This window comes from Pan troglodytes, chromosome 12, assembly GCF_028858775.2.
Source record: "Pan troglodytes isolate AG18354 chromosome 12, NHGRI_mPanTro3-v2.0_pri, whole genome shotgun sequence".
In the NCBI taxonomy this organism is placed as follows: domain Eukaryota; kingdom Metazoa; phylum Chordata; class Mammalia; order Primates; family Hominidae; genus Pan; species Pan troglodytes.
The window spans coordinates 95,235,032-95,252,233 of NC_072410.2; the positions used below are offsets into that span (position 1 = coordinate 95,235,032).

The following is a 17,202-nucleotide window of genomic DNA, read 5'->3' on the forward strand; positions in this document are numbered from 1 at the left end:
GAAAATTACACAGGGTTATGTTACAGAAAGTGAGTTTAGATGGAAAAGACCTCTGAGGTGAAATTTAAGACCTATGATTGCTAAAATGAAGCCTACAATGCAAAAACTGGGGAAGAAACTAGTCTAGGCAGAGGCAACAGTGAATGCAAATGCCTTAAGATGGCAATAAGCTTGGTAGGTTCAAGGAACAGAAAGATGTGTATGTAAAGTATAGTTGAGGAATGGTCACAGAACATGAGTGGAGGAAAGGAAGATGAGGCTATTAAGGCTAGCAGGAGTTTAGGCACCGAGGGCCTTTAGCAGGTGAATGAGGTCTGATTTACCTAATTTTAAAAACTACAGCTGTTATGTGGAGTGTATCCAAGCCAGAAAAAAGTGGAAGGAAACCAAATAGGAAGATACTGTAGTCTAGGCAAGAGGTAATGATGGCTTAGATTGGAATGGCAGAAGTAGAGTGAACAGATTCAAAATGTAGTTGGTGGTAGGCAGGACTTGCTAATGGATTTGCTATAAGAAGAGAGAGATGAAGCAAGAGTAAATTTCTAAAATGTTCTCTTTTAAGGAGATGTGCAGAATATTCTTTATATTTTTTTAGACGGTCTCACTGTGTCACGCAGGCTGGAGTGCAGTAGTGTGATCACAGCTCATAGCAGCATCTTGACCTCCTGGACCCAAGCAGTCCTCCCATCTCGGCCTCCCAACTAGCTGGGACTATAGGTGCACACCACAATGCCCAGCTACTTTTTTAAATTTTTTTGTAGAGATGAGATTTCATCACGTTGCCCAGGTTGGTCTAGAACTCCTGAGCTCAAGCGATCCTCCAGCCTCAGCCTCCCAAAACGTTAGGATTACAGGTGTGAGCCACCGTGCCTGGCCCCAGACATTGAGACATATTCATGATGATACAAGAAACCCTACTCAATTTTATAGCTTGTATAGTATTCTACTGTATGACTATATCGCAATTTATCCATTCTGATAATGGATAATTATTGTGTATTAGAGTAGGCTAACAGAGACCCAAGAATGTATAATGTCTCAAATAACAGACATTTATTTCTTGCTCACTTAATAGTCTCAGATACATGTTCCTGGTTGGCAAGTGGCTCTTCTTCAACAGGTGATTCAGGGAGTCAAGATAGCTTCCATTTTGTGTTCTTCCATCTCCTAGGGCCCCATCATCATCTGCATTTAGCCAGAAGAAGGGTAAAGAAAGCTTGGAGGTACACCCACTCAAAAGTTCTAACCTGCAAGTGGCATTCATCACTCCACTCACATTCCATGGGAAAGGAGTTAGCTGGCTTCTCCTTCACTAGAGAGAGTGGAGGGAAGGGGGATAACTGGGAAATATACAGTCTAGCCATTTGTTCTATAATCCCATAACTTGCAAAGGTGAAAGTAGATCTCTGATACTTGTTTTCAGTATTTCTCTATTGTAAACTGTACTGCAATAATCATTCTTTTTTGTGTCTCTTGGTACGCCTAGACAAAAGGAGTTGCTCTGTGTATACCCAGGAGAGAAACTGCTAAGTCTTCGGGTACATATCTTCAACTCTGCTAGATACTGCCAAATCACTTTTGAAGTGATTGTACCAATTTGCATTCCAAACCATGTATGAAAGTTCATAATACTGTCAAACTTAGTTTGTTAGTCTAATGAATTTTTTTAAAAAAAAACTTTAAAACTCAATACTGTGATTAGAATAGTCTATACTGAGTCCTGCTGATCCCTGGTCTTGGTCAGGAAAAACGAAAGGAATGCCTGCAAGAGGTCCCTGGATGAAACTGGGCAAGTTTCCTATACTAATTCACTTTAATCTCAAACTACTCATTTTAACCAGCATAATTCATGAACCAAAGAACTACTGAGACAACTGCATGTGGAATTTATTTCAAACTCACCCCCATCTCTAGCCATCTTCTTACCCCCATACAGTGTCAAGGAGTCATGCAGCAGGTCGGCGTCAAAGAACACTGGAAACATCTTTCTGAGAGTCATTTATTTCTTTTGTCATTGCCAAACATTCCCCAGGTCTTACTCACCAGAAATTAACATAGCTTCTTCATTTCTCCTCCCTGACAACCCTCATCTACTGAAAGGGCTTTAAGGGCACACTGCCAATGAAAATGCAGAGTGCATATACCATGTCCTTAACTTGTTTCAAAACTACCTATTCTGGCAGTATCCAATTCAGGTTTCAGTGCTCCCTTGTTTGAAAGTGGTCTTCACAAAAGCCCACATTTTAAAGCTATTTGGAGGAGCACAAAGAGTTAAAGTGGTAATAGCCTTTCAGAATTTGAAAAGGTAGTACTTGTCTGTATCAGGGTTCATTTTTTATGTGGCATATGCCACAAAATAGGCAAGAATATATAAGACCAATATTTACGCAAAATGGGGAAGAGAATCCAGAAACACGACAACAAACCTGCTCTAACCAATGTTCCAGAGAAAGCCACCCTCAAAGAGAAATAACCCATTAAACATTACCAGATAGGCATGAGGTACAGAAAAAGAATTTTTCTTTCCAGCTCCAGATAAATATCTACATCTGGTGTCAAAGTCTCAGGATATAAAGAGGAGAGAACTCCATATATAAAAGAGGATAGGACAATATTCTCAGAAAATTCAAAAAGACAGAGGTTGGCTAAGGGGATGGGTGAAAACAGTGGGGCGTAGACTAACAAGTAAGGTAAAGTCCAGGGAGAAGGAATGCGCACCTTGGTTTTCCCTTAGTGGCACTACCAGGAGCACTAGGAGACTGTCAAAACATCAGGGGCAATGTGATATTTCTCAATTCTTAAAACCAAAGAAGCAAAAATAAGCTTCAGAGGGCAAGTGATCATAGCTATGGATGAGGCCTCGGGCTCCAGGAAAGTTGGGGCAGTATTTATTGCTGCTTCTACTTTCTCTTTCCTGTCATTTTAATGTTTGGGTCACTTTACTCCTAAGGTTGCTTTTCATGTCTGTGGGTCTAGTCACTGCTACTTGGTACAAAGCATTTCCCAGTATAAACAGCATAGGGTAGTTCTAGAGTTTTCATCCTAAATCCGTTTTCTTACTTTCAATCTTAAAACCATATTGAGAGGACAAACAGCCTCCATAAAGTTTTTTTCCCAAGGAGACAGAGTAATCTTATTATGTGAATGACAACACTTCTAGCTTCTAGACTTGTTATATCACAAATACAAAATGACAAATCAGTTATGGTTTTAAAAAATTAGTTTGGAATGGTTTCACAAGCTAGATGATGGAGCAGCTACTAAATCATGGAGCTTCCAAGAACATTCTATACCCCAGGAAGGAAAGGACAACCAAAGAGGTTTCTTAGTTTTGTACAGGGCAAGAGGAGCCTATAGTTGGCCTTGAGAGGGAGCTCTTTGGGCAAGATAAAAAAACAAGAGGACTTGACGAGGAATAGCAGGAAAACCTACTAAAAGGGGAGGGGGAATCAAAGTGTAAGAAGGGAAGACAGTGAAATTTACACAGGAGGAAGGAGCTGAGAAAGTCACAGCCTTACACAAACAGCTGAAAGAATCTTCACTCAGTCCTCCCAGCACAGGTCCCCGTGACAACAGCATCACATCTGCTTTCCTAGGAGCACTTTTACACTGACTGCCTATTTCCTTCCTCGTTTATGATTAGTCTTTGGGGGCTTTACTTTCTGGAACTGTGCTGGCACTGGCTCCTGCTCTGGTTCCTTACAGGAGGCTGACACTACCAGTTCCTCATTATTCCTCCTCTGATCCTTCCCTACTCTAAGACTCAGCTCTGTCTCGGGAAGCTCAATGCCAGGCTGCTGCCGCCTTCTTAGAGACCTTCTGCTCCTGTGCTGCTGCCTCCGCTTTTCTTCTTCTTGCTGCCGCTGCTTTATCTTCATCAGCTTTTCAAAGCTTTTGGTTGTTGTTGGGTTTACAACGAACCAGTCCTAGAGAGGCAAAATAGAAATGTCATCCAGTCGAAAATATAGTGAAGAACAAACATAAAGAAAGGTGGAGGAAGAATGGAAAAAAGGCATGATTAGGGCAGAACACAGTAAGAAGGAAACAGATATGGAACCATACCTCAGGATTCTATATTTTAAGATGGAGAAATCCAACACAGAGCAGCTATTATAAGCACATATTTTGTAAGGCGTAATTCTAGGGACTTTAATAAATGATCTACAAAGTCTGTTTACTTAGCATCATCCCACTCTTATATCTCCTGAGTATAAATCTCATCATAAGATGTAACACACTGAGCCATAGGAGATTTTTATTCCATGACGGCATCGTAACTAAGAGCATAAATTTTGTAGCCAGACCCCTGGGTGCAAATCCCAGCTCTGTTTCTAGATACGTGACCATGGGCGAATTACTTAACATTTTCGAGGCTCACTTTAAAAAATTAAGGGGTAGGGGACATGAAATCCAATTATAAAGTATTTTTGCCAAAAAAGAAAGAACTTCAATCTTATCAAGTGATCTGTTCAATCTTCTAAATCTACCAATTCATAGGAAAAGCCAGAATAGGGAGTTGAGCCCAATCTCTCTGCCCCACTGCAAGACTCCACTGCAGTGGTCCCTGTACCTCAAAAACAAACAACAACAACAACAAAAAGCAAAAAAGGAAATAGCCAGAATACAGGAATACTATCATAGGGTGCAATCAGCAAAATTCCAGAATGTGGGTACATGTATGTGACAAGTGATCCGGTTTCTTCAATAAATGGCAAATTTGTAAAAAAGAAGAGGAAGCTTTTAGTCTTGCACCATGCAATGAGATAGCCACTAGCCACATGTGGTAAGTGATGTGTTTAAATGTGAGTAGAACAAATTAAGATATGCTTTCATGTAAAATATACAACAAATCTCAAAGACTTGTTATGAAAAAAATGTAAAATATCTCAATAATTTATTGATTTAATGTTAAAAATAATTTTAGATATATTGGGCTTAATTATTAACATTAATTTCATCTTTTAAAATACTTTTTTAATGTGGCTACTAGAAAATTTTAAATTATATACATGGCTCACAGTACATTTTTTTGGATAGTGCTGCTCTAGATTAAAACAAACAAATGCAATATTTAGACCTTGTTTTAGATCCTAATTTGAAAAATCAACTCTGAAAAAACATTATAAGATAATCAGGGAAATTTAAATAATAACTAGACATACGATAATATTAAAATTCTTAACTTTTTTAGGTATAATGATGTTTGTGGTCATATGTTTTCAAAAGTCCTTATCTCTTACAGATATATATTGAAAGAAGCACTTACAGCTGAAATTTTATGTGGAATTTGCTTTAAAGTAAGCCTTTAAGGGAGGAGAAAAGTGAGGTTATAAATGACACAAGATTGGCCATACACTGATGATTGCTGAGGATGGCTGACAGCATACTGGGTTCATTATGCTATTTTCTCTACTTTCATGTGTTTGAAATTTTCTGTTAAAAAAAAAAAAGTAGTGTAAGAAAATGTGATGGAGGGAGGAAGAAACAGGGTAATGATGTTTTACCACCCACAAAATTCATAGAGGCATAAATCAATAAACAAATGCCTGGGAGCATGCCCCAAACCAAGTGAAATTTGTTGGTTCCAATTCTGTTGGTTTTAACTTTTTAGGAAGAAAATAGACAAACCATTTAACTATATAAAGGCCAGATTTTGTCAGGAGATAATTACCTTTTTTTTTTTTAACAGAGTCTTGCTCTGTTGCCCAGGCTGGAGTGCAGTGGCGCAATCTCGGCTCACTGCAACCTCCGTCTCCCGGGTTCAAGCAAATCTCCTGCCTCAGCCTCCCAAGTAGCTGGGATTACAGGTGCCCGCCACCACACCCAGCTAACTTTTTAGTAGAGACGGGGTTTCACCATGATGGCCAGGCTGGTCTTGAACTCCTGACCTCAGGTGATCTGCCCGCCTCGGCCTCCCAAAGTGCTGGGATTACAGGCGTGGGAGCCACCGTGCCTGGCCGATAATTACCTTTTAAATACTTCCTAAAGCAAAAAAAGATATGCTATTATTACTAAAAAGATATGACTGCCTTCAGAAGACATCTCAGGCTTTGGTTAGGGATTCTGAAAGCTTATGCCAGTAAAGCAACAGAAACCAAATTTTATGGAAGTAATTAAAGCTCACATTGTTAAGTACTATCAAATTTGAGGGCAGAAAATAAATAAAGGTATTCCCTTTATTTTTCCACATCAGGCAGCAATAGTTTCTGCAGTGAGATATTCCAAGAGAATGCAAATTGTATTCCTAAGCTGTTGTAGTAGGACTATTTAATTATATCATAAACGATTTCTCTGTTCACCTGTATTACTAAAAAACCTTCCCCAAGAGAAAACCCTTGACCTTCTGAACTTTAAAGCATTTTTATACACAATTTTAAAATTTTATTTTGAAAAATTACAAACCTTCAGAAAAGTTGCAACAGTTCAATGAACAATCAAATTTACCACTGTTAATTTCTTTCCTTCCTCTCTTCCTTCTTCCCTCCTTCTTTCTTTTGCTGAACTATGTGCAAGTTAGTTGCAGACATCATAATACTTCATCCCTAAACACTTTGGCATATATCTGCCTAAGAACAAGGGCATTCTCCTGCATGACTACAACTATCACCTTTGGGAATGTTAACACTGACACAATACTATTATTTAATATAGTCAGCATTCAAATTTCCCCAACTGTCTCAATAATGTCCTTTAGTTGTTTTATCCAGTATTTTAAACAGCATTAAAAATGGGTTGCTGGAAGACATTAGAATGCTAGAAGGCATGAATGTATAGAGATCACTGTGAAATAAGAATTTCAAACATGTAAACTCAATCTGGTTCCCAAACATTTGACTTAATTGGATTTAAAGGAATTAGAAGAGTTCAGGCCGGGCATGGTGGCTCACACCTGTAATCCTAGCACTTTGGGAGGCCAAGGCAAGTGAATCACCTGAAGTCAGGAGTTCAAGACCAGCCTGGCCAACATGGCAAAATCCCATCTCTACTGAAAATACAAAAATTAGCCAGGCATGGTGGCAGGTGCCTGTAATCTCAGCTACTCAGGGAGTATTGCTTGAACCCGAGAGGTGGAGGTTGCAGTGAGCCCTCCAGATTGGGCAACAGAGCGAGACTCTGTCTAAAAAAAAAAAAAAAGAGTTCAAGGATGCTTACAGTCACAGTGATTTTTTTTTTTTTTTTTTTTTTTGAGTCAGGATCTCTGTTGTCTAGGCTGGAGTGCAATAGCGCAACCAACTCACTGCAGCCTCAAACTCCTGGGTTCAAGTGATCCTCCTGCCTTGGCCTCCCAAAGTGCTGGGATTAGAGGCATGAGCCACCCCGCCCACCCCTCAACAGTGACTTCAAATACTTTCACAGAAAAATACAATTATATATCTAAGTTTAGAGAATATTTTAACTCTAATGGCTCTGGTAACCACTTTAGAGATACTTTCCTTGACAGCCTTAGTCCATAACAATAGGGACAAAGTCTACCTCTCTTGTGGCTTACATATCAGGCCCACAGGATTACAAAAACCTCACCTCAGCATGGACAGAGTTGATGTGATACTTGACACCACTCTCTGACACAAATTCTTTCTGACATAGAAGACATTTGTATTTTCCAGCCACAAAGTTTCCCTATTTCCAAGAGAGAAACAAAAAAGAATTACTGGTAAATTCAGCAACATAACTGGGCTATGTGTAGGGATTGTTAGAGATGAAAAGAGGGAATTCTACTTCAGCAAAGATAAGAAGGAAAAAGATCCAATTTAGTAATAGATTTAGGAAAACCAGCTTGGATGGATGATTATCAACATAAATCCATCCTAGTGCAATTCTGTTCCAATCACCCACCCTACTTCAACACAACCTGAAAGTCTCCTACTTTTTCTCAGGTAATATGCCACATCTTTCTACCTTCCTATGTTCCTTTCACTTCACTTCCAGGTTGTCTTGGTTCCTCCCCCAAAATGATCAAATGCCCAAAATTCACCAGAGGCACCAATGTACAATTCTTCCCACTATGATCTACTGTCGCAAAAAGTGCCTTCAAAATCCAGAATTAGAAGAGTACCATCCGTAATACCTAGTTTAAGGACTCAGAAACTAGGATCAAGATGACAAACTCCTAAGCATTCCTGGACAGATCTGGTTTAGATGCCTACAACTCCCTTGTTGCCTTGAACTGAGACTTCTCTCCCCTCCTGAAGCTTCAGGTTTCCATGGTGCTCATTTTGTGTGAGGAGATTGGAAAATGGCAGCAATTCCCATGGCTGGTAGGTTGTAGGACACCTGGGTCAACATGGAAAAGATTCAGTGAGGTGAATGGCTGTTAGCCTGACACCCTATCCCACCTCCCATCCCGAGAGGCCAGTATGGTTCAGATGGGTATAGAGGATCTTTACCAATCCAGGTAAGCACATGTAAGGTGATTCTACAAAGTTTTAGGCCCACCTAAACAGGGCAGGACCAGTGTAGGAGAGGCTCAAATGCAAGGAGCTGAATCTCTTAAAATTCAGGGATAGGAACTCAGAACAAATATATGTTTCTTCCAATTCCTTTAAATTGATAATGACTTGTGACTATGGTGATCTTTTCTAAGTCTTGGACATGCCCTGGCATCCCACCCAATACCAGACCAAGAATCTTAGAGACATAAAAATCTAAAGCAGCCTCTGAAGATAATGGTAAACAGGACAACTAGCTGTTCACCTAAACTGAATTCTCTTCCATGTCAGACTATTTTAGAGGACATGTTAAGATAGTAAGTTTAAAAAGTTACAAACCAATGTACAAGAGCCCAGGTGAGCTTTAAGGCCAGATACACTGCTGTAGACAGCCTCACAGCCCTGCAAAAGAGAAGAAATAGTGTGAAGACTATGCCAAATAGCTCCCTTCTCTGAACAATCTGGCCATTTACACTGACCAACTCCACATTTGAAGGAAGAAAACCAATAATTTGTGCCACAAAACAAACGAAAAAAGAATATACATGCAAGCCGCAAAAGAAGGAAAGCCAAGGAAAGGTAAAAAGAAAAGAAACAGAAGGTGAACAAGTTGTTTAGGAAAGATTAAGCCATTTCCTTCCCTCAGTACTTTCTCTGACACTTAAGAGAAACACAGAAAATTATATAGTTTTTTTTTAAATCTGCTTTATTTAGTGCAAATGTGTTCCCACTTCTTTTATATTTACTCCTCTGCAAAGTACTGAATCTACTATAGCTGTGATAGTTTAAAGATGGCTCTCTCCCTCATCTTGACTCTAGAAAATAAAAATATTTTTAGAATCGTAAAAATAAAGATGGCTGCAAATTCTCTTCCACTCTTGCCATCAGGAAGTGGCGTCTATTTACCCTTCCTGTGAATCTGGGTTAGTCCCATGATTCCTTTGATCAATGAAACACCATGGAAGTGATGCTGTGCAAATTCTGAAGCTAGATTTTAAGAGATCTGCAGCCCTGCTTTCATGATCTCAAAATATTCTCTGAGAAGTCAGTCACTGTGTACCCTGCTGGTAGCCCAACTACTCTGCTAGAGAGAGAGGCCATATGGACAGCCAAGCTCCCAGATAAATGCAGCTGCACAGAAACCATCTTGAACATTCCAGTCTGAGTTTCCAGTTGAACGCACTTTTATGAGCGATTCCAGCTGATGCTACGTATCGCAGGAGAACTGCCCTCCTGAGCCTTTACAGAATTATTGCTCTATGGAATTGTGAACAAATAAAATAATTGTTTTAAGCCACTGAGGTTCAGGTACTTTGTCGTGAAGGAATAAATAACAGAAGCAAGAGCAGATGCTTGATAAACATTTACTGAATAAATGAATGAGAAAGAACCACCTGGTTAGGACACTGAATACGATGATATTTCTTGATATCTGTCTTCCATTTATGTAGTACTTCCTGGCTGAAGGTAGGTAGCCCTGGACGAGTATATTTTAACTACAAGACAAGACAACCAGAAACATTAGATAAATACAACTCCCAATCAAAATATCCCAAAAGTTTCACACCCAACTCTTTAGGTTATATAATTCTGAAATCTATACTCTTGTACACAAAAAAACTGTAAGATATAAGACCCTATAAAGTACCTGAAACTGATAAGTGTAATGGTCTATTGTTTGTCTTAGAAAAGTTTGATTTTTAACAGAGGACAAGAGACTCAGATATAATACTTCACCTACAGTTTAAAAAGAAAAAAAAGCTACAGAGTACTACATAGAATTAAAATATGTGTTAAAAAAGAAAGATTCATAGGTTCTAATGATTAGGAAAGAAAAAAATAAATTTAAAAAAAGAGAGGGATACAAATTCGCATTCGTGTACTCAGTCATAGAAATAAATGTAGATGAGTAAAAGGTTAGAAGTGTATAAATCAAAATATTAACAGTGGTATTCTCTGGTAGAATTTTTTTTTTTTTTTTTTTGAGATGGAGTCTCGCTCTGTCGCCCAGGCTGGAGTGCAGTGGCATGATCTCGGCTCACTGCAAGCTCCGCCTCCTGGGTTCACGCCATTCTCCTGCCTCAGCCTCCCGAGTAGCTGGGACTACATCTCTGGTAGGATTTTGAATCATTTTAATATTTTTTCCTATTTATCTGCATTTCTAATTTTTCTTCAATTATAACATGGTAATTTTGGTATTTTTAAAATTCTAAAACAAAAAAATTAAGGTTCAACATAAAACAGGGATGTGACAGAAATCACATAATAGAATACATAATATCTGCTTATATTTCAAAAGTAGAATTATTTCTAGCACTTCTTTTTACAGGCTTTGACGTGAGTTGATCTCTCCTTACAACTACAACTAGAGTTTCCAGAGAGGAGAGAGCAACCTGCACAGACAGTTCTTGCAAAGTCCACCATGGGTAAATAGCTATATTTCTGGTGAGTAAACAATCTTTCTGCTTTGACAATGGAAGTGTCTGAAAAGAAGCTGATTCTCTGCGACAAAAAACACACCCAAAGCCCATAAAGGTAATGGAGGAAGTAAGGAAGGCAGCCCGAAGAACCTCTGGTAAATCTATAAAAGAATAGGGTACACAATACTTTTATAGAGTACAGAAGTGGCTTTATTTATAAGCATTTAGTCTCCTCTGAAGCTAGTGTAAATGGGCCTATCTAAAATCTTTTTTACAGCTCCATAGTACATAGTTTATATAAATATAATTATAAATGTATCATATATGATACATATTTACTATCATAAATATGATAGTAATAAACTATCATATTAGTAATAGTAATAAACTATCACATTTATGTAAATGAAGTACTATCCAGCTATAAAAAAGATGAGGATGATTTCTATGAACACATGTGGAGTTATTTCCAGGTTACACAGTTGACCCTTGAACAACATGAGTTTGAACTGTGCAGGTCCACTTATATGTGGATTTTTTCAACCAAACAGGGATCAAGCATACTGTATTCTCAGTACACAAAACCCATCTATACAGAAGACCACTTTTCATATACACAGGCTTGGCAGGGCTGACTGCGGAACTTAAGTATGCACAAATTTGGGTATTCACAGAGGTCCTGGAACAAATGCCCCACATGTACTGAGGGACAACTGTATATATATATAAATTTTTTTTTTTTTTGAGATGGAGTCTCGCTCTGTTGCCCAGGCTGGAGTCCAGTGGTGCTATCTTGGCTCAATGCAACCTCCGCCTTCCGGGTTCAAGCTATTCTCCTGTCTCAGCCTCCCAAGTAGCTAGGACTACAGGTGTGCGCCACCATGCCCAGCTAATTTTTGTATTTTTAGTAGAGACAGGGTTTCACCATGTTGGCCAGGATGGTCTCAATCTCTTGACCTCATGATCTGCCTGCCTCGGCCTCCCAAAGTGCTGGGATTACAGGTGTGAGCCACTACACCTGGCCACAACTATATTATTAAGTGAAATAAAGCAGAGTATCAAAAAAATTATCTGTAGTAAGAAAGAAGGGGATATAAGAAAATATACATGTATCTGATGATCCATCACATAAAAATACAGGAAGGATAAACTAAAAACGAATGAGTTTGGTTATCTTTGGAGGTAGGTGGGAACACAGTAGAAAGAAAAGGGGAATGGGAATGGAATAGTTGGGATGAGGAGTAGTGACTCAGAACATATCTCTTTGAATAGGTCTGATTTAGAACCATGGTAGTTTCATATACTCCCAAAATAAATGAATAGTTACATTAAATAGGATGTAGGGGAAACCCAAAACTTAATAAAAATAACACACGAACCTATTACAAATAAATGACACAATGATTGGGGCAGGGAAGAAAAAACTAACCTCAGTAACTTTGGAAAATACTATTTTCACTATATACTGTAAGGCTCAAGATGAAAAGAAGTACACACAAATACAGAAAATTTGTTTTTTACAAGGGAATAAGTTGGTAATTCTGAAACTATTTTATATACTACTAGAATTGAGTAAATAAGTAAATATACTGTGGATAATCAGAACCGGGTTTCTCACTGTTGGAGAAAGAAGTTACAAATAAGGAAAAAGGAAGGCTAGAAGGAAACTTGTGGTGTTGGATTGGAAATGAAGGTCTCATGGCTTTTAATATACATACAGATAGACAGCCATAAAATAAATATGGATGTGTATGTGTGCATGTATGACTATACATGCCTTTATATCCTAACTCTATCCACCAAGAAGGCACAGAAACAATGACACTCCAGTAGAACTAGCACTTAAATGTTCACTTCTAAATATATTCTTTAATAAAAGGAACCAGGATTCCTTAGAGAAATGGTTGATTCCAGGGTTGGGGCAGGAAAAATGGAAGATAAGCCTACGGCCTGTCTTATCATGTCATAAAGTAAAAAATCTTCTCAAAAAAGGATAGGGGATGTCAAAAAGACACAGGAGCCCACTTGAAAGAGCTCTCAACTGCCAAATCCAGGACATACTGAGCAGCAAAATAAATAATAACAGCATTGGATTATAACTCATGGAATAAAATAAACATCATTGAGTCTTTAACTTATACAAATAGAGAAAAACAACAGATCTTTTCACAGTACAGTTCTAATCAATAATTATAGAAAAAACGATGGAAACTGAAAATCATTATGTAAACATCACAGGCATAACTGTTACAGGCGGCCACGCACGGTGGTTCATGCCTGTAATCCCAGCACTCTAGGGGGTAGATCACAAGATCAGGAGTTCGAGACCAGCCTGGCCAATATGGTGAAACCCCGTCTCTACTGTTACTACAAAAATTAGCCGGGCGTGGTGGTGCACACCTGTAGTCCCAGCTACTCAGGAAGCTGAGGCAGAAGAATTGCTTGAACCCGGGAGGCGGAGGTTGCAATGGGCCGAGACCACGCCAATGCACTCCAGCCTGGGTGACAGAGTGAGACTCCGTCTCCAAAAAAAAAAAAAAAAAAAATGCTACTGGCAAATATTGTCAATGGATGCTAATCTAAGAAGGCAACAGTATGATAAGAAACAGGATATGTGCATATTCCATCTCCCCACAAAATATCCACTAATTACAAATGGGAAGATTGTAGTTTTGCCATTGAGATACTTAGAAAACACACCCTAAGCAACTGATCAAAATTATCATCATCAGTAAGAGACATATCAACATCATATACCTTTTGATATGATACATGGAGAAGGGCCAACATTGCTTCAGTGGTATTCTTGCCAAGAATACCACTGAGAGTCATGATACTCTCAACCTAATCTTGAGAAAGTATCATGCAAATCCACACTGGGGAACATTCTACAAAATAACCAGCCAGTTCTCTTCAACAGCATCAAGGACACAAAAGACAAAGCCAGGGGAACTATAACAGATTGGAAGAGACTAAGGAGACACAGAAATGAAATAAAATGTGGTATCCTGATAATATCCTAAGATATGGTTATGTAAGATGTTGGCATTAGGAGAAGCTAGGTGAAGAGCATTTGGAAACTCTGCTAACTAGTCTAAAATTATTTCAAAATTAAAAGTTTTTAAGAAAGAATATACATTGCTTATATGTACATCAAGAAACAGTGGAAAGATGCACAAGAAGCTAATAAGAATGGTTAACCATGGGGACAGGACAGAACAAGGACAAGGTGGGAGTGGGCTAATTCAATGTTCAGCATCATTTTGAGTTTTTGAACCATTTGAAGAATATGTTATCTACTCAAAAAGATTAAATTTTTATATTTAAGAAAGAATAATGCCTTTTATCTATACACTGTCAAAAATATAAACCAGGCCACGCACAGTAGCTCACGCCTGTAATCCTAGCACTTCAGGAGGCCGAGGCAGGCGAATTGCCTGAGCTCAGGAGTTTGAGACCAGCCTGGGCAACATGGCAAAACCCATCTCTACAAAAAATTAGCCAGGCATGGTTGTACGTGCCCGTAATCCCAGCTACTTGGGAGGCTGAGGCATGAGAATCACTTGAACCTGGGAGGCAGAGGATGCAGTGAACCGAGATCATGCCAGCACTCCAGCCTGGGTGACAGAGCGAGACGCTGTCTCAAAAAAAAAAAAAAAAAAATATATATATATATATATACACACACACACACACATATACACACACATATATATACACATATACACATATATAACCTATTTGATGATTTTAGGAAAGCCTCTGCTAGATGAGAATACCCAACTTTATCAATGAGTTAACAAATATTTATTTATTTATTTATTTTTTTTTTTTGAGACGGAGTCTTGCTCTGTCACCCAGGCTGGAGTGCAGTGGCACAATCTCGGCTCACTGCAACCTCTGCCCCCCGGGTTCAAGTGAATCTCCTGCCTCAGCCTCCCAAGTAGCTGAGAGTACAGGCAAGCACCACCATGCCCAGCTAATTTTTTGTATTTTTAGTAGAGATGGGGTTTCACTGTGGTAGCCAGGATGGTCTCAATCTCCTGACCTCGTGATCCGCCCGCCTTGGACTCCCAAAGTGCTATGATTACAGGCATGAGCCACCGCGCCCAGCAACAAATATTTATTTATTTATTTATTTTTATTATTTCTTTTTTGAGATGAAGTCTTGCTCTGTGGCCCAGGCTAGATTGCAGTGGCATGATCTTGGCTCACTGCAACCTCCGCCTCTCAGTTTCAAACGATTCTCCTGCCTCAGCCTCCCCAGTACCTGAGACTACAGCTGGGACTACACGTGTGTCCCACCCGGCTAATTTTTTTTTTTTTTGAGACAGATTTCTGCTCTTGTTGCCCAGGCTGGAGTGCAATGGCACGATCTTGGCTCACTGCAATCTCTGCTTCCCAGGTTCAAGCGATTCTTCTGCCTCAGCCTCCCAAGCAGCTGGGATTACGGGCACTCGCCTCCATGTCCAGCTAATTTTTGTATTTTTAATAGAGAAGGGGTATCACCATGTTAGCCAGGCTGTTCTCAAACTGCTGACCTCAGATGATCGGCCCACCACGGCCTCCTAAATTGCTGGGATTACAGGTGTGAGCCACTGTGCCCAGCCACTAATTTTAAAAATATTTTTAGTAGAGACGGGGTTTCATCATGTTGACCAGGCTGGTCTCGAACTCCTGACCTCGTGTTTCACCCACCTCAGCCTCCCAAAGTGCTGGGATTACAGGCGTGAGCCACTGGGCCCAGCCAGTTAACAAATATTTAAATTTCCTTATGACATCCTATGCATACTGAAACCTGACTGTAATATCATGAGATAAATATCACTGTGCAAAACCCACATTTAAATTGGATTTAGATAGCCATGTACTTTAGCCTGTAGCAGGAAAAAAAAATGTAGAAATAAGTCCAAAACAAGAAAGTATACTCTAATATTCAAAAATACAATCCAACTCCTTGGACACCAGTAGCGTCCACCAGGAGTGCACACCTACCACTCTGGACTAATTTTTAGACCAAAAAAGACATAAGTGTTAGAAACTAGGGTTTGACCTTCTTTTCTTTTCTTTTCCTTTTTTTTTTTTTGGAGACAGAGTCTCACTCTGTCACCCAGGCTGGAGTGCAGTGGTCCAATCTTGGCTCACTGCAACCTCCACCTCCCGGGTTCAAGCGATTCTCTTGCCTCAGCCTCCTGAGTAGCTGGGATTACAGGCACCTGCCACCACACCAGGCTAATTTTTGTATTTTTAGTAGAGAGGGGGTTTCACCATGTTGGCCAGGATGGTCTCGATCTCTTGACCTCATGATACACCCGCCTCAGCCTCCCAAAGTACTGGGATTACAGCCTTGAGCCACTGTACCCAGCCTTATTTTCTTATAAGACATAACATTCCTCTCACGTATGTCAGAGCCCTATGCCAAATGTGAACTTCTTGATACCCTGGAGAATAAGAGGCCCTTTGCTCCTCTCTTACTCCTTATTATGTATCCCTTCAACCTGTTCCCAAGACTATCCGATAGTCATATATCCTTGTCTTCTTTTGGCTAAATAAGGCCCCTTCTTCTATGATCTATTCTAATAGATTCTAATAGATCCAAGGGCTTCCAAACAGGTTCTGCACCCCTCAGAAGTATGCTTGGGGCCATGTAGGGGAACAATAAAAGTATCAAGAAGAAGAAGGCCAAGTAGACAAGGCTTTGGGCTCACTACTCACAGCTACTCAAAGCAAATCTGTTTTTAAGTTATTTTATATACTGGTGTTTTGCAGAGGATTTTATTTTGAAAAAAGCGGGGGAGAGGAGTTCTGTTACTACAAAACAAACTGAAACCATTTATCTCAACTAAATATAAACTACTACATATGACCTAGCAAAACAAAAACACATTACACAAAAATCTAATCTGAGAATTCAGGTTCCCTCTGGAAGTAGTCCAGAATTAAGAGGGCTCTTTAAGGAACTTATGAAACAGACTGTCACTCTAGAACCTAACTGAATCCAAACACCGAAGCTAGATCAGATGTACTCTATCTCCAAAGATAAACAAACAAAATACTGCCTATCACGTACTTACTCAAGTGCATTTACTTCTCTGTGTACAGTAGGCACAACGTTAGACATAATGGTTCCCAAATTGATACATGCTTCTGCCTTACCTTTCGATCATCAGGTACCAGGTCCTGAAGCACCTTCCTCTTGGGCCATTCCTTGGCCAGTTCAGCAGAGGCCAGCTCCTGCAGGTGGTATACAGCTATCTTGGCAGAACGTCTCTGAACTCGGCCCCCACTCTTTGACTCTAGGTTCATCTCCTTTAAGCACTCTGGCTGTCCTGACTCTGGAAAGAAGGATATCT

General features: G+C 39.6%; 1 protein-coding gene across 8 annotated transcripts in view; it reads right to left on the minus strand.

Moving 5' to 3' along the window:
• Positions 1-1,985: 1,985 nt before the first annotated feature.
• ZNF512 (zinc finger protein 512) overlaps positions 1,986-17,202 on the minus strand; it is a 40,115-nt gene continuing 24,898 nt past the window's right edge. For 4 of the 8 annotated variants that reach the window (XM_063790014.1, XM_001158757.5, XM_063790013.1 and 1 more), the window contains 5 exons: positions 17,006-17,200; positions 9,824-9,925; positions 8,769-8,831; positions 7,522-7,620; positions 1,986-3,926 (listed from right to left, as the gene is read on the minus strand). In XM_063790014.1, the coding sequence (XP_063646084.1) occupies positions 3,618-3,926; positions 7,522-7,620; positions 8,769-8,831; positions 9,824-9,925; positions 17,006-17,200 (768 nt within the window). In that variant the 3' untranslated portion in view covers positions 1,986-3,617. Of the gene's footprint in view, positions 3,927-5,266; positions 5,434-7,521; positions 7,621-8,768; positions 8,832-9,823; positions 9,926-17,005; positions 17,201-17,202 lie in introns of all 8 variants that reach the window. The other 4 variants (XR_010149593.1, XR_010149594.1, XR_001715669.4 and 1 more) reach the window with 2 other exon arrangements.